General features: G+C 39.7%; 1 protein-coding gene across 1 annotated transcript; it reads left to right on the plus strand.

Moving 5' to 3' along the window:
- The first annotated feature begins 6,839 nt into the window (after positions 1-6,839).
- Positions 6,840-8,317, plus strand: tnnt2c (troponin T2c, cardiac). Its single transcript, XM_068717206.1, has one exon. It carries the CDS (start codon positions 6,862-6,864, stop codon positions 7,807-7,809), a length of 948 nt encoding a protein of 315 aa, XP_068573307.1. The 5' UTR covers positions 6,840-6,861; the 3' UTR covers positions 7,810-8,317.
- Positions 8,318-15,426: the final 7,109 nt, after the last annotated feature.

The raw sequence follows: 15,426 nt of genomic DNA on the forward strand, positions 1-15,426 counted from the left end.
AGACTGATTATTAAGAAAAGTTACAATACAAAGTGATTTTGTGGTTATTGTTTGTGGTATTAAAAATGTGAGCTCCAGAGCAAAATACAAAACTGGTACCAGAGACAGACAGAGAGAGCGCGTGCGTGCGTGTCACTGGTTGCCATGGTGACGACGCAGCGGTTGGAGAGTCTGTCAGTAATTAGCTGAATTAAGAACATCTGTGAGCCTGGCAGCCTTTGCATGAGAAAACACTGGGAAACACCTGTCAAACAAATGCACTTTATACCAAAACCATGAGTCCAATCAATAAAATAAGTGGACCATGAGCGAGATAAGACTCTGGTGTGGTTTTTATGTTTGTGGTGTTAAAAATGTGAGCTCCAGCGCAATGTACAAAACTGGTACCGTCTGCCTTCTTTGAGAAATTAGTGTTAACTGATTTAACATGGAGTCTAATGGAGCAGTCGGTTAGAGTTCATGTCGCTCTGCGGCTCTTTGAGCCAAATGTGTAAGTCCGTTGGATTCCATATAGACACTTGGCTGCGACAGCACAAAATTTCCTATCATTTTGACCAAAAATGGTATATAAATAGTAAAAATTGTGGGACCTGGAGCAATTTGTTTGGAAAAAAATCACAGACTACTTTCCTGCTCTGCTCCACTCTGACAGATATGTCCTCACTCTAGCACTGAATATTACGTGCAATGCACACCCATTATAAAATGTGACACAGACCCAAAATTGTTGTGAAATCTTTTAATAGTTTATTACAAGATTTAATACACAAAACTATAAACATACATTACTTTGTATGTACTTTCATACGCCGTAAAGTTGTGAAGTGCTGCCCCTGACGGTGGAGAAGACCGTGGCCATGTCCTCTCCCTTCAAGACACTCGACTCCTTCAACGTATAGATTGCCAGTCCTGGATGTGAGAACTGGCAATCATTTTTCTTTACCTGTCACACTTATGACATCAATGTTGTCAAATTGTACTAACCCTGTTGGTTCAGCTGTACCAGAGCTCTCAACAGCACAATACTGGCCGTTTGGTGGCGACATCTGTAGTCTGACAGAAAAGGGGTTCATCCAAAAGCTTTGACGAATACATGAAAATATATATATTTTGAAAATGACTACCAATAGTTTTAGGCCTAAGTAGGCAATAGCTGATGTTTAGAACTAATAATCAATATCTGAACAGTTCTGTAGTCCATTCTTGAGATTGTCTCAGACAACCTTCAGATCATTGGACATTAAAACTAAGACAAAGACTTTTTTACTGTAAATGAGTTAGCTGCATGTTTAATAGGGAACACTGAACCACAAATTAATCCTTAAAATTAAGATTTAAAAACATGGATATCTGGTAACATTTATACATTTCTAAGAAAATGGATGAAATAAGTGACATATATCAATAATCTACTAGAAGGCCAAAGGTCAAAGCAACTCTAAGAACAGATTTCTTCTCTCTCTCTTCTGTAGATGTTGTTCTAGACTCGTTTATAATTGTATTTTATAATTTATAACTTTCTAAGTGCTACCGCTTAAATGTGCCTTGATATTTGCTGCAGTGATATGAATGCACGCATTGCAACGTCAAGAATTACTGAAACCAGCTACTAATAATTTTCTCATCAATAAAAAACATAATCAACACATGTTGGGTGCGGGTCTTCAAATTGGAAAGAATAATTCACTTTCAGCTAAACATGGCACAAAGTGACTTCACTTGTAATTAAAATACACATTTAATGCAATAATTTGCTGTTATTAAAAATAGTAAGAGCTGGAAAATAAACCTGGTATTCACTAATGACAATAGAGCAGTGTTTTGGTTTCCCTAAGCCTCAAGTTAAATGTAACTGTCTTGGCAGGAAATATGGTGCATCGGTCTCCACCACGATGCGGGATTTAATCTCAATCTGTGTTGTTACTGTACACCGCTCAAATATTCAGTTTCAGGGGAATATGTCACAATACAGAAGCTAAAGACAATTACTTCTAATTCACTTGGACTTCAATTTTACTCTGTGTCATGCAATATCTGCAACTAGAGGTCACCTATGAAGCTAATGCTAACAGAAATGTCCTCACATTTATAATGAAAGCAAGCACACTGCAAAAACTGTGATTGTCGTTAATTAACATCTCCTAACTCACTTTCACCCAAATATTCAGTAAATGTAAATCAATTTCACCCAAATATTCACTAAATGTAAATCACTTTCACCCAAATATTCACTAAATATAAATCACTTTCACCCAAATATTCACTAAATATAAATCACTTTCACCCAAATATTCAGTAAATATAAATAAATTTGTCATAATTTTTTTGTTTAGATTTAATTAATTTATTCAATACTTTTTACTCAAAGTTGTAGTACTTAAAATCGAATCAATTATAGTACGTGTCACTTTGTTGGCATCGTTTTTTTTAAGTAACCATTGTTCAGAGTTTTTAGAGTGCAGTACATCAACTCACGATGCATTTCAGTCTGTCTCACAGAGTAATATCACATGGAACAATGCTAATGTGTGAGGCTGCAAGCTAGCTAGCCAAATACATGAGTCAACAATCACTTACCTCAGATAAGAAGTCAAAGAGGGGGAAATAAGCTGTAACATAGTATTTATAAGAAAGCAATAACACTACAAGCCAATCACTTTTATCCTACCTCAAGAGTGTCATCAGATTCATCCTGGGTAAAGGAGTCATCCAATCAGAGTCATCTTCAATTTAAAAAAAACTAAAAACTTTTTTACAGAGAAGCTGTGTGAACCACACACACACACACACACACACACACACACACTTTGTCTTGTCAAAGAGCTAAGAGCAATATTCTAAGTTTTCCACACACCTCCCTTTGTTAGATCACAGTACTGTATGTACATTAAAGTAGAAATTAAACCCTTTAAGATCACATCCCCCAGTAATATTGCAGTTATTTAAAAATATGACAAAAAAGTAAATTTATTCATATCTTTCAGTCAAAATTCAAGCATCTTTTCTTCTTTAAAAACAAAAATATGACCTGTGCTTAAGTAATATTGAACCAACCAAATTGTCAACCAATGATATAATGGCATCCATCTATCCATCCATCACATTCCTCTGAAACTCCATGTCATATGACACTCTAAAGCAGCACACTTCTTAGCACTCAAATCAAATGTAAAGCATTTGATGTCAATCTGTGTTGTGACTGTACACCACTCAAATATTTTTTTACTGTGGAATATATCACAGTACAGAAGCTAAAGTCATTCGAAGTCAGTGCTTGCCTGGACTGCAACATTGCTCTGTGACGTCATCCAACAGAAATTCTTTCTTCCACCATTACATGACACAGCAGCTAACCCAGCTATAAAGCTAATGCTAACAGAAATGTCCTCATGTATGCAGCACATCAACTATGCATTCAAATCTGTCTCAGAGAGTAATATCACATTAGCAGAGTATTCTGACTTTACACACACACATACATGCACGCACACACACCCACATATACAGAAGCCTGTTCTCTCCCAGAACAGAGACATCTTTACATTACCGTTACTTTGTGATGTTATCACATAAACTTCTGACCAAGTTATTGCTATATCACACCCACAATAACAGGACATTTACATGTTATCACAGCTTTTAACCTTTAAAAGGTTAATTTGTGAGCCTGCTAGCTAGCTAGCTAGCTAATTACATGCGAGTCACTGATTTACCTCAGACAAGATGTCGAAGACGGAGGAAAAAGCTGACAGACAGTATTTAAACCAAAGCCGTAACACAACGAGCTGATATACAAATATTACAGAATATATTCATCTTGCAGTGCTGGTAGTTTACTCAGACCAAAATGCAACAGATACTAACTGACATTTACAATAAATCCCATATTGTCGTTGTTATCATTTAGCTCAATGGCAAAAACAATATAGAAACCATTGTCACTCTTACTGTTAGCTACCTTCAGCTAACATCACTCAAAACACTGGATGTTGGTGGATTTTCCTTAAAATAGCTCTTCTTACACTTTTATTATGTGAAATTATGAGTCTACATCATTCTCATATTAATAATAAAAAGTTGTATCCCAGTAAAAAAAAACTCTTATTTTTTCTTTCTGGCAAATAAACTGAGCTCAGCGTTACAACCCCATCTGTGCTTCAGTCTGGGTTTTGATAATTTAGACATAGATGTCATTTTAGGTTGCAATCTTTGTTTGGTTTAAGAAAGCAGTAAGAAAACTCCACGTTGCTGTTCACCTGATAGATATTTGTTTTGTTTTTGATGCTTTAACTCTGGAAACACTGTCTGGCTTTAGTGCGGTCAAACAACCTGCCAAGTTGATTTGCCTCGTGGAGGCTTGTACATTTCACAAAGGAATCAATAAAGTCTTATATTTATCCATAATGATGCATCATCATTTATTCGTTGGTGGGAGTTGTGATTTTTAATAAGAATCTGTAAAGTAACAAAAAGTAATATCAAGTATAGTGGAGTAAAATAAAGTCCCTCTGAATTCTAGTGGAGTAGCATAGAATGGAAATACTGATTAGTTACTCTAAACTGTACTTAAGTACTAGGAGGGAAGACTACTTGAAGATTAGGGCATATCCTCTCTTTGAGAATCAGGAAATATGTTCATGTTGGTCAGAAGTCCCTCCTTTTGTTCAGTTTGCCCAATGGTTGCCTGTACATAAACGGCTGATTCAACCATCGATACATAGATTGTAAATATGATAAAACTCTCAAACGTCTTTCAGTATTTATTCATTATATACGCCTATAATGATAGAATAATTCAGCTGAATGGATAGAGCTCTTTCCCCACGTATGGTTCGGTGGTCTAACCATGAGAAAAGCTTTAACAGAATATATGAAAAACACTTCACTGTTCTGCATGATTTTCACCAGATGAGGTCACTGTTCACCGAGCGTTGCCTGCATGTATGAGTATTATGTTATTTTTCTCCATGAGATGCAGACTTTTCCTGTTTTCCTGGGCCTCAGAGGTAGAGCGGGTTGTTGGAAGATTAGGGTTTGATCTCCGAACCCTCCGGTCAATGTCGATGTGGGCAAGACACTTAAACCCCAAAAGGCTCCCGCCATCGGTGTATGAATCAATGTATGAATGGGTGTGAATGTGAGTTAGTTTAGTCTTGATGGGCAGGTGGCACCTTGCATGGGAGCTCCCATCAGTGTATGAACCAGTGAGGTCATTGACGACTAGAGGGGCGCTTTACAAAAGTCCATCTGCCATTTACTATTTAATGAAAAGGATGGGCCACTTAAATAACAGACATACTGAAATGTACTCTTACATTGTTTGTTTATCACATTCTATTGTAGATTTTCACATTTTTATTTCTAATTGTGTCTTCATACTTTTGGACTGCGTTTGTCATGCACCAAACTCCAAGTCAAATTCCTTGTGTGTGCAAACATACTCAATAAACCTTTTTCTGATTCTGATTAAGGACGTCAACCTCTGCAAGAACTTATTTGATCACAAACCGGCTGCATTTAGTTTCCCTGCATCGCTCTATTTGTTCATTGTGGACTGTGTTAAACAGCAGCTATTTATAGCCTTTGTTGTCTTTCTTCGCTGATGGACACAGTTGTCCCTCGCCACCGGCAACCAAGATTATACTGGGACCGCCTGCTGTTGTGCACAGGCATGTTTTTGGGTTCAGTCCACTCTGGGATGAGTCAGGGCACATGCTCATGACCAGATAAATTAGTTTTTCTTAAGGCCACAATTAACCTATCCTCACTCCAGAGCTCCAGAGGACTTATATTAAGACTGAAACTGAACCCCGTGGAGATAAAGCGTCATCTTCCACAGCAGAACGACGTTTATCCCAAGGAGGGCCAATGCAACAGTTTAATTTGAATTCTCAGACGCAACGGAGCACCTGTCTCCCCCCCCGTCAGTCATCTCATCCTCTGCGTCCGTCCCTTTCCACTTCACAACTCAAGACTTGGGAACATAAATTCTTGACGCCGGCGTTGAAGCGTTGCAGCGCGGGAGCAATTAGACTTTAATCCAACGCAGTGCTCAGAGCAGAAAGCCTCCGATAGCAAGAATGTTTTAATTACATTCCAAAGTGGAGGCACGGCCGCAGCAGTGACGCTCATCTTTTCTATTCGTTGATGATCCTCTGTGACGCTGTTGTTTTTCTTGACAGAAATAATGTTGGTATACAAATACCAATATTTAAAATGCACTGACTGACTGCTAAAACAATAACTTTACAAAGATATATATATATATATATATAAGCATAAAACAGACAACGACAAAGAATTAAGAGGGATGTCCTTTAGAGTTATTACCCCAAAAATAAAATGTTAGTTTGTGAATAGGACATTGGAGAATGTGACAGCTGTAACTTCCCCTCATTAATGCCCCCCCCCCCCCCCCCCCCTCCCCGGCTCTGATGCACTTAAAGAGAGTGTGTTCTGTTAATGGAACTCCTCAAAACACCACGGTGGCTTTTAAACCGTCATGGTGGATTAGCAGGTTCCCCAAACTGCGCGTGAAATATCTAAAGACTATAGAGTTGAAGTACATCGTTCTCCGTTTATCCCCTGCTTCCAGTAGGCCTTTAAAAGTATGGGTGTCATTTGTATCTGAGTTGCATTGTGGGACTGTAAAGCACAAGTGTGTGTGCGCATCTGTTGCGTATCTGAAATAGTCTCTCATCTTGTCCTTACAAAGGAATGAGGAGGCACTGCAGGGTCAGAGCAGAGAGGAGGGGGTGTGAAGTGTGGCTGAAGGTTTGCTGAGGAGAAAATAGACTACTCCATCTGTCTCAAAATCCGCCCCGCTGCTGACCCCCCCACTCTGGAGACTTTGGAGGTCACATGGTAAAAAAAAAGGCAAACCCCTTAAAACCCCCCAAGCGGCACGTCCAGAGACCCCAGTCATCTCTTTCAGAGCAAGACACCAGCTGGTCTCGGTGTTCATCCTGCTGTCTCTCCCATAAAAAAGCCTCCATCATGTCAGACACCGAGGAAACAGTGGAAGAGTGCGAGCAGGAGGAAGAAGAAGTTGAAGAAGAAGAAGAAGAAGAAGAGGAGGAGGATGGAGCGGAGAAGATAGACATGCTCAATGAGCATGAGGAGGACTCCAAGTGGCGGCCCAAGACGACCTATGTGCCAAATATCGCTCCTCCGAAGCTCCCTGACGGCGAGAAGGTGGATTTTGACGACCTGCACCGCAAGCGACTGGAAAAGGATTTCAACGACCTGCAGACGCTGATCGAGTCGCACTTCTCCACGCGCCAGAAAGAGGAGGAAGAGCTGCTCGCGCTGCGCAGCCGCATCGAGCGCCGGCGCTCCGACAGAGCGGAGCAGCAACGCGTGCGCGCCGAGCTGGAGCGCGAGCGCCAAACGCGTCTGGCCGGGGAAAGGGCGAGGCGCGAGGACGAGGCGGCCAAGCTGCGCGCCGACGAGGAGGCGAAGAAGAAGAAGATATTCACCAACAAGTCCTTCGGCGGCTACCTGCAGAAGGTGGACCAGAAGAAGGGCAAGAAGCTGACCGCGCGGGAGGAGAAGAAGAAGGTGCTGATGGACCGCCGGAAGCCGCTCAACATCGACCACCTGAACCAGGAGAAGCTGGCGGACAAGGCGCAGGACCTGTGGCAGTGGCTCCACCAGCTGCACGCGGAGAAGTTCGAGCTGGCCGAGAAGCTCAAGAGGCAGAAGTACGACATCTACCTGCTGCGAAACCGAGTCAGCGACCACCAGAGGGGCTCCAAAGCGTCCAAGACCTCCCGCGGGGCCAAGGGCAAGTCCGGCTCCTGGAAGTGAGGGGTCGCTCAACCGGGAAACGGGACTGCCAAGTTGTTCCTGGACTGTGTCATATGCCAGCGATTGTGTGTGGAATTGATGGGGGACTGAAGTCCATGAAGTTAATCAAGCCATAACATCTTGAAATATCTTATTGTTCTAACTTAATGTTGCTGGTATTCACTCGTGGTTTGGTTGAAGACTTTATTAAACCTGATGTGTGGTGGTGTTGATTTCACTACAGCGCTTTGTGGTTGTTTGATCTTTGCAAACCAACAGTAGTTCCACTTGTACAGTTGTTCATTTGTTTGGGTTTATCTGCCCACACACTTTTTTCCCCCACATGTATTCTAAAAATGATGCTCGAGAGTTTAATTAAAAGTCTTCAGAACACGATTTAATCTCGTCGACAGCATTTTCATGATTGTGAAATAATCTCGCTTCATTCTAACTCAAACTCTTTTGGGAAATGCAGTTTCCCTGCTGTTACATTTATACCCAATAAACCTTTTTTGTTGTTGGTACTTAACTGATACTGTATGTCTCTTTGGTTGTGTTAAGATCTAACAGGTGTTGCACAGCTGACTTTTTAGGGAGACTCATTTAGACCATCGGTGTAGGCCTGTAGTATTTCTAACAAAGAGACCCAACTGTTGACCGACAGGTCGCGACCCAAAGAGTCTGCAGAGTGGACGAAGCTTTGCATAGTGGAGTTTGATGTCTTAAAGGAACTCAACTGCAATCAGCAACACCCGGGTCTTCATTTGTCTCTCTTGTCCTTGTGCAGTAAAAGACACAGACAAACCTCACATATTTTGAACAGAATAATTATCAGATAATTCTAATCATTGATCTCTAACTCAACATCAGTCAGATAATTAATGTTGTATTGATGAGTAAAAGGATATTAATGCACTCTACTGGACAAACTATTCTCTGGCATGGCAACATAGTTCAAATCAAACTTCCTACTTCTGTCTTTATTCACTTTAAGTTTTCATTAATTAAATAAGGAATCTGCAGCAAATGACAGGCCACCAAATGTTTGTTTGATTTATATATGTTGCCAGCATCCCCCATCAAAAATGATTTATATTGTTTTTTAATTGTTTCATGTTTCTAAAACTATTCTGCACCTAATTTCTGTCCTAACTGTTGGCTTCTAAATGATTTTAATCTTTAAAAAACATATAAAGTTCATTCAAATTTGAATAAATGAATGCAAAGATGTTATAAAAGCCCAATTTATATATTCAATTTGACCATTTCATTTAATTCTCTGCCTTTGTAGTCCTAAAATACCATCCCGCTGTAAGTCATAATGAAAGTGAACGTGTGCAGCACTGAGATGTCATTTCCACTAGGTGGCACCAGAGCGCCAGTTTGTAGCAAACACTTTCAACACACACTTGTGGGAAAAAAAGCACATTACATAAGTGAATGTGTATGCATGCAATACATATTTATACAATAAATTATAACAAAAAATAAACGCAGGAAGCCAGGTTTCTGTACACGTTGTCGTTAGATTTGATTTTGAACTAATTCCAGAAAGTCAGACTTTATTGTAACTGCAGACAAAGATTAGTGTCTTTTTCCATCACAATTATCCGTTTGAATACATTCAGACTGACTTTTTTAATGGAACAGTCTCACTTTACCGACAGTGAGTCAGTGAACTGCAGTGACACATATGTCAGACTAAGGCAGGGGGACGTTTCTCTCCCCTGTGGCTTTTGATTGTCACTCAGACTCGGACTGTAGATGCCCTAACGCTGTTTTGCTCTTATGGCCGTGAGAAGCTATTAAAAGGCTTCCAGGCACGGCCAACAGGTTACCATAGAGACTGGGGGAAAAGCCACATGTGATCAGGTCTCCATACCCCCCCCCCCCCCCCCCCCCTTTCTCCACCAGCCTCAACACGCCCACTGTAATGATGTTGTTGTGACAAAAACACCTGTCTTGACAGCGTCTTGACATACCGGTGCATCGATCGACTACCCGGGGAACAAGATGTTCCCAAAACTCTCAAGTTAATTTAGAAACAAGCTCCTGCTGGATGTTGATTCAAGTTCTCTACACCTACCACTGCTCTGTTGAGATGGATCCCATTTGGGATTGAAATGCAGATAGTGATGCACATGTTGAGCTGGAACCGTGTGCGTGTTTGTACCTTTAGAGCAGCAGCTGCAGGCTCACAGCGGGGGGGCTTGTCTGCCCATTAGTACCCAGCAGAGACTAGAGGACAATGTAAGCGCTGCATGATTGACAGTTTCCAGGGCGACACTTTCAACTCTGACTGGAAATGTATCATGTGGTTCAGTTATCCAAAGCATATTTGAATTTTAATTAGAGTCATGAAGGTCTTTTCTAGCAATACGTGTGCGTCAAAAACTACAGATGGTGACGGAAATGGCATGACATTATACAAGAGTGCATTATGACTCGAAACTCAAAGATCAGGACTTGATGTGTGACTTGCCTGTCTTGACCTGGGTCTTAACCTGGGTCTTGACTTGGGAATTGATTTAGGACTTGTCGGTCTCAACTTGAGACTTTCAGTCTCAGCATGGGACTTGTCAGTCTTGATTTAGGAATAATCGGTTTTGCCCTAGGACTATACTTGGGACTTGACTTGGGACTTGACTTGGGACTTGACTCGGTATTTGTGTGCAAAGACTTGGGACTTGCACACAACAATAGCTTGGTCCTCTGGTGGCACCTATAAAGAAAACAAAACAAAGCATAATATTAGTTATTATATACATTTCCTATCTACAAATCATTGATTTCCATTCATTTCAGTACAGTTCAACAATCACCTTGCAGAGACTTGAAAGATGTAAAGTAATTGTGAAACATTTTTCAATGAGAGCATCTCTGACTGCACCAAGACAAATGTTTTAAAAATAGCCTCAACTGTAATAGATTAATTACATGTTTCATACATTTTTTTTTTATAAACAAACAGACAACACACCCGACAGAATGACACACTCGCAGATCATCAACAACTCTACCACCAGTTGTGAAACCCCATAATCCACAACTTCACGGCACTTATGCTCATTTTAGATCTGGCAGGTGGAATTGTTTGTTCTTTGTTCACACAGCTGGAGACACACACTTAAAAACTACCAATGTCTAATTTCATTATAACATACTTCTTTTTATTAAACAGACTTCAATTTAACAAATATTTGTTGATATAGAGAGCTGACCATAAAAAAGTAAATAATAACACCAAAAAACTATTTCCTTCATAAGATGTTTTCTCTTTTCAAGGAATCTTATTCTTTTCCATCATCAACCCTCTTGAGATTGTGGGTACCAACAACACCAACAACAACAACAACATTATAGAATAAATTATATATATATATAATATATATATATATATATATATATATATATATATATAATTTTTACTTAAAGTCGGTTAATATATCTTTAAGTATTTTTAAATTGATTTGTAATCACATGAATCAAAGGTTGCTGGAAGAGGAGAATATAACTCACAAGTCTTCACAGTGTGCAGCAGTGACCTCAAAGTCTTCCACAGCGTCCTCCCCTGTTGTTCTGCACCGAGATCATATATATACAGCATCGCCTTTTCCCCCATCTATGATTTCACTACCATCTACCAAGATAAGTAAAAATATCAAAATCAGGTTGGTCAGTTGGAGTATGATAATCACATTTGGTAATCTCAGAGTTCCGTGTGAGACATGTCAAAAGCAGTATTTTGTGCAGAGCATGAATGAAGCCAGGAAGACAACACAAGAAGTACTTTTATAGTACAGCTTCTTGTGATTATCACCTGTATTATCTTGACTTCTGACCTCATCCACATGGACTGTGCGTTTGCAGTGTGATCTTTGCGTTATGTTAACTGATGGAAGCGTGAACTTTATGATCTGTTTATGATGAGTTGAACGCAGCCTGTCACGTTCATTCATTAATCGTTCACTTTCATATTCGGGACACTTTCAGCCTCTTAGTTTAGTTCCAGCACACTGCCACTGCTGCTTTGCCCGGTTTAAATCATATTAAGCTGCTCACTCGAAAATTACTTATTTAGTATTTTTGTCTTTGTTTTATTTGACTTATGCCTGTATACATGGTATACATGTACATGAACATACTGTATATATATTGGGATGGTATTAAGTTCCCTGGGACTTTTCCAAATTATGATTCCATTTCAAGAAATATAACATAATTGTCCCATTAATATAATGGAATAATAATCAGATTTGACAATATTACCAATTTGTCCTATGTGTCAGAACATTTAAGATAAATTTGGGCAGGACATTCGTAATAGCTGGAGCTCTCTCCTATTGGTTCCATCCCACCTTGCAATCACGCCAATGCAGATCAGGTGACATTTGTTTACTTCCGGGTTTAGCGGACGCGTCACAGGAGCCGGTCACTTCAGTTTATGAATAAGTATACATTTATTTTGATTATACACACAATATTAATGGCCTAATGCATTATTGTACATGCATGTATTGGGTGGAGAAACCTAGCGTGTAACATTACACCAGCGAGAAATTATGAGCATACAAGTCACTAGATGCTTACAACTATTTACAAGTAACTTTATGAAGCCATAATATGTTTTTTATATTAGTATTTCCTGCCCACAAGTGGCCAAAACACTCACATACTGCTGTTATGTTTATTTTAATTCCTTCAACAATTCATAATACAATATGTTTTCTGAGTTGTTGGGCTTCAAACTATTACTGCTTACTGCTCTCTGTTCTGTGTCTGACAATCATAAATTCTTTGTATTAAAGAAGAAACGACTAAGATTTCCTTCTCATGAAGGACGGAAGAAAGCTATTTTTTTCCCATCCGTGGCTTAATTAGTTGATTCTCACCCAGCGGATGGTTCATAAATAAATTAACACGTTTACGACTCTAACCAGAAAATAAACAGCTGATTGAGTGGAATGCCTGCATGTAAATGTAGCCATGGAGGCTCGAACACAATATGGCTGTCTTGATTCCGCCATGATGTCTGAATTTTTCAAAATGTCCTCGTGCCTCAGTGTGTGTTCAACTCCACACTATCCAACTTAATGGCTGTCATGAGCCTGTGTGATGTCGTCACTCATGGTTCCTTTTAATTATTTACGATTGTCTTTAATGAGAAGTAAAGTATGTCTGTTGGTAAGTACCATGAGAGATACAAACACATTTCCACTCTGCCTTTGAGGTACAACAAGCTCCTTTGTGCTTCATGTTCTGTCCATTTTGATCAAATTCTAAACATTTCTGGGTTTTTTTTTATCTTGTTTAAGTGCAAATAACCGTCTTTTACATCCTGTGACAGCAAAGAGAAACATCTGTTTTATGATATGATGGAATTGGTAAAAACAACAATAGCTTGTCACATTATCCCAGTTGTTGTGTGGAATTTAGACAAGCAGTGGGTTGTTTTGAAATACTTGTCAATATTTGTGTATTATAATATATTATATTATTCACAAAGACAATAGAGTAGATAACTCTGTTTTTCTGGGGTAAACTGCAAATATGATTCTGCATATTTGACATTTGGGATTAGTGGTGGAATGTAAGTACATTTACTCAAGTACTTACAGACAACTTTGAGGTACATTATTTGATCATTTCCATTTGATGGACTCTTTATTCCTCTACAGATTCTTGACAGCTGTGCTTTGCAGATAAAGAACGATCTTAAGTGAAAAACACATGATGAGATTATGAAATACAATATTATATATGAATATTCTTTGGATTGACCGTTTAGTCTATAAAATGTCCAAAACATCATATTTTGCTTTTACTTCCTCTACTAGCTGGACTTTAAATTGCCACATTAACTACTTTAGTTAACTGAAGTGATTAATATAGTACTTTGTTATGTTATTAATTAGACAGAGAATTGGGACTCAAGTAATAATCATGATTTAACCCAGGAGGTCATTTATATCAGGAGCCACCTCATTCAATTTAATTCACAGGTCAGATGAGAATAAAAAAAACAATAAAACTCATATTTGAGGCTGTTTTTTTTAAAAACATGAGTTAACAGGTGGTTTCTTTCTGGCAAACAGACTTCAATGTGTTGTCGTGCTATAAACACACACATGCTCACAGGGTACCAGTGAGGGAACCAGCTCAGAGAGAAATGCTCCGGCTCCAGCTCTCTGGGTGCCTTTAGCGCGCCCCGGAGACGGCGATGTTTGGGCTTATTTCCAACCTCCTGCAAATTGAGGTGGGAGTTGGTGGCAGCCAGAGGTATAAAGGAGCTTTAGCCTAGCCGACAGGGCATAAATCTCCTGCAAGCATCCTGCAAGTATTCAAGCCCGGATCCCTCTGGCCATATAAAGATTTGACGTCGCCATGCATCCTGTCAGCGCCTCATTGCAACCCGTTGAGAGTGAGTTCTTGAGTCCATTGCTTCAGTGCTGGAATGAAGCATCAGTCTGGTATATATGATAATACTAACAGAGGATCATCAATTACTGTGATACTTACCCTGACCCTCATCTACCCTCATGTCTGTGCTCCGATCACTGCTGCTTAATTGAAAATATTTTAATGACAAATTGGTAAGACTGCTCACTAGTGATGTTTGTTTTTTTAATTAAGTGATCAAGGGTCTGGGTATAATTCATATATTCCAACACAAGGAACGGAACTTCCCAATTTCACAGTTTGTATTGCTCATTCCCAAATTCCATACAATACAGTTGTCCTTACAGGTTTACAAGTAACATTGCATCACCTCCCACACAAACATATACATACTTATCAGCCTCAAACCCTCCTCCCAGACCCCTACCCTCTCCTCTTATCACACACACACACACACACACACACACACACATTTAAACACATAGAAACACGACCAACAGAACGAGATCAAGGTTTCCCTGAAATGTATGGATGCTGGCTGATTCTGCGGCCCTATTCAAGGCCCTACAGAGCCTTGAAGATAAGAGGCAGGATTCAAACCTTCTTCGCTAAGTTTTTAGCATCTGAATCAAAAGGTTAGTGAAGCTGTGAAGAGTCCCAGCTTCATGCTTTACCAGCAGTAGACAATAAAGCCATAATACCTCCTATCAAGACGAAAATGGCTGCTCTTGAATCATGTTCCTGCTTGTATTTAGTAATATCACTCTCACTTTAAAGTGAGGGGAATGCAGATGTATTGTACAAAAGGATGATAGAGTCACAGGGCCAGTGAGCGAGTGAGTCATTTCGAGTTAGAGAGAGTGTGTGTGTGTGTGTGTGTGTGCGTGCGTCACTCTTGTTTCGTCATGTATCGCGGGGAAACACTATAAATATAAAGCCATGAAGTTGCCAAACACCTTCATTGCACGGACGCAGGTCAAAACCATGACTCATCACTGGAGTGTAGGAGCTCAGGCTGTTCATTCATGAAAGAAAAACAGCAACGATTCAAATGCATTGCTGACATCACACATCTGCTGTTGGCGCAGGCTTCAGACTAAGTCACTGACGTGGTGATGTGACGCATCTACAAGAGCTGATTATGTGTTAAAATCACGACTATACCATTGACAGAGTTGTGAGAGAGTCTTGAACATACAGTGTCAATATCAGGTCAGGAATGAACAGAACAGGATGATC

The sequence above is a fragment of the Cebidichthys violaceus genome, unplaced genomic scaffold (assembly GCF_023349555.1).
Source record: "Cebidichthys violaceus isolate CVI_PGR_0920_01 unplaced genomic scaffold, fCebVio1.0.p SCAF_21, whole genome shotgun sequence".
NCBI classification, from domain to species: domain Eukaryota; kingdom Metazoa; phylum Chordata; class Actinopteri; order Perciformes; family Stichaeidae; genus Cebidichthys; species Cebidichthys violaceus.

Bases quoted from the DNA above. Each gene is read 5' to 3' on its own strand.
- tnnt2c (XM_068717206.1), top strand. From the start codon at position 6,862: ATGGTAAAAAAAAAGGCAAACCCCTTAAAACCCCCCAAGCGGCACGTC.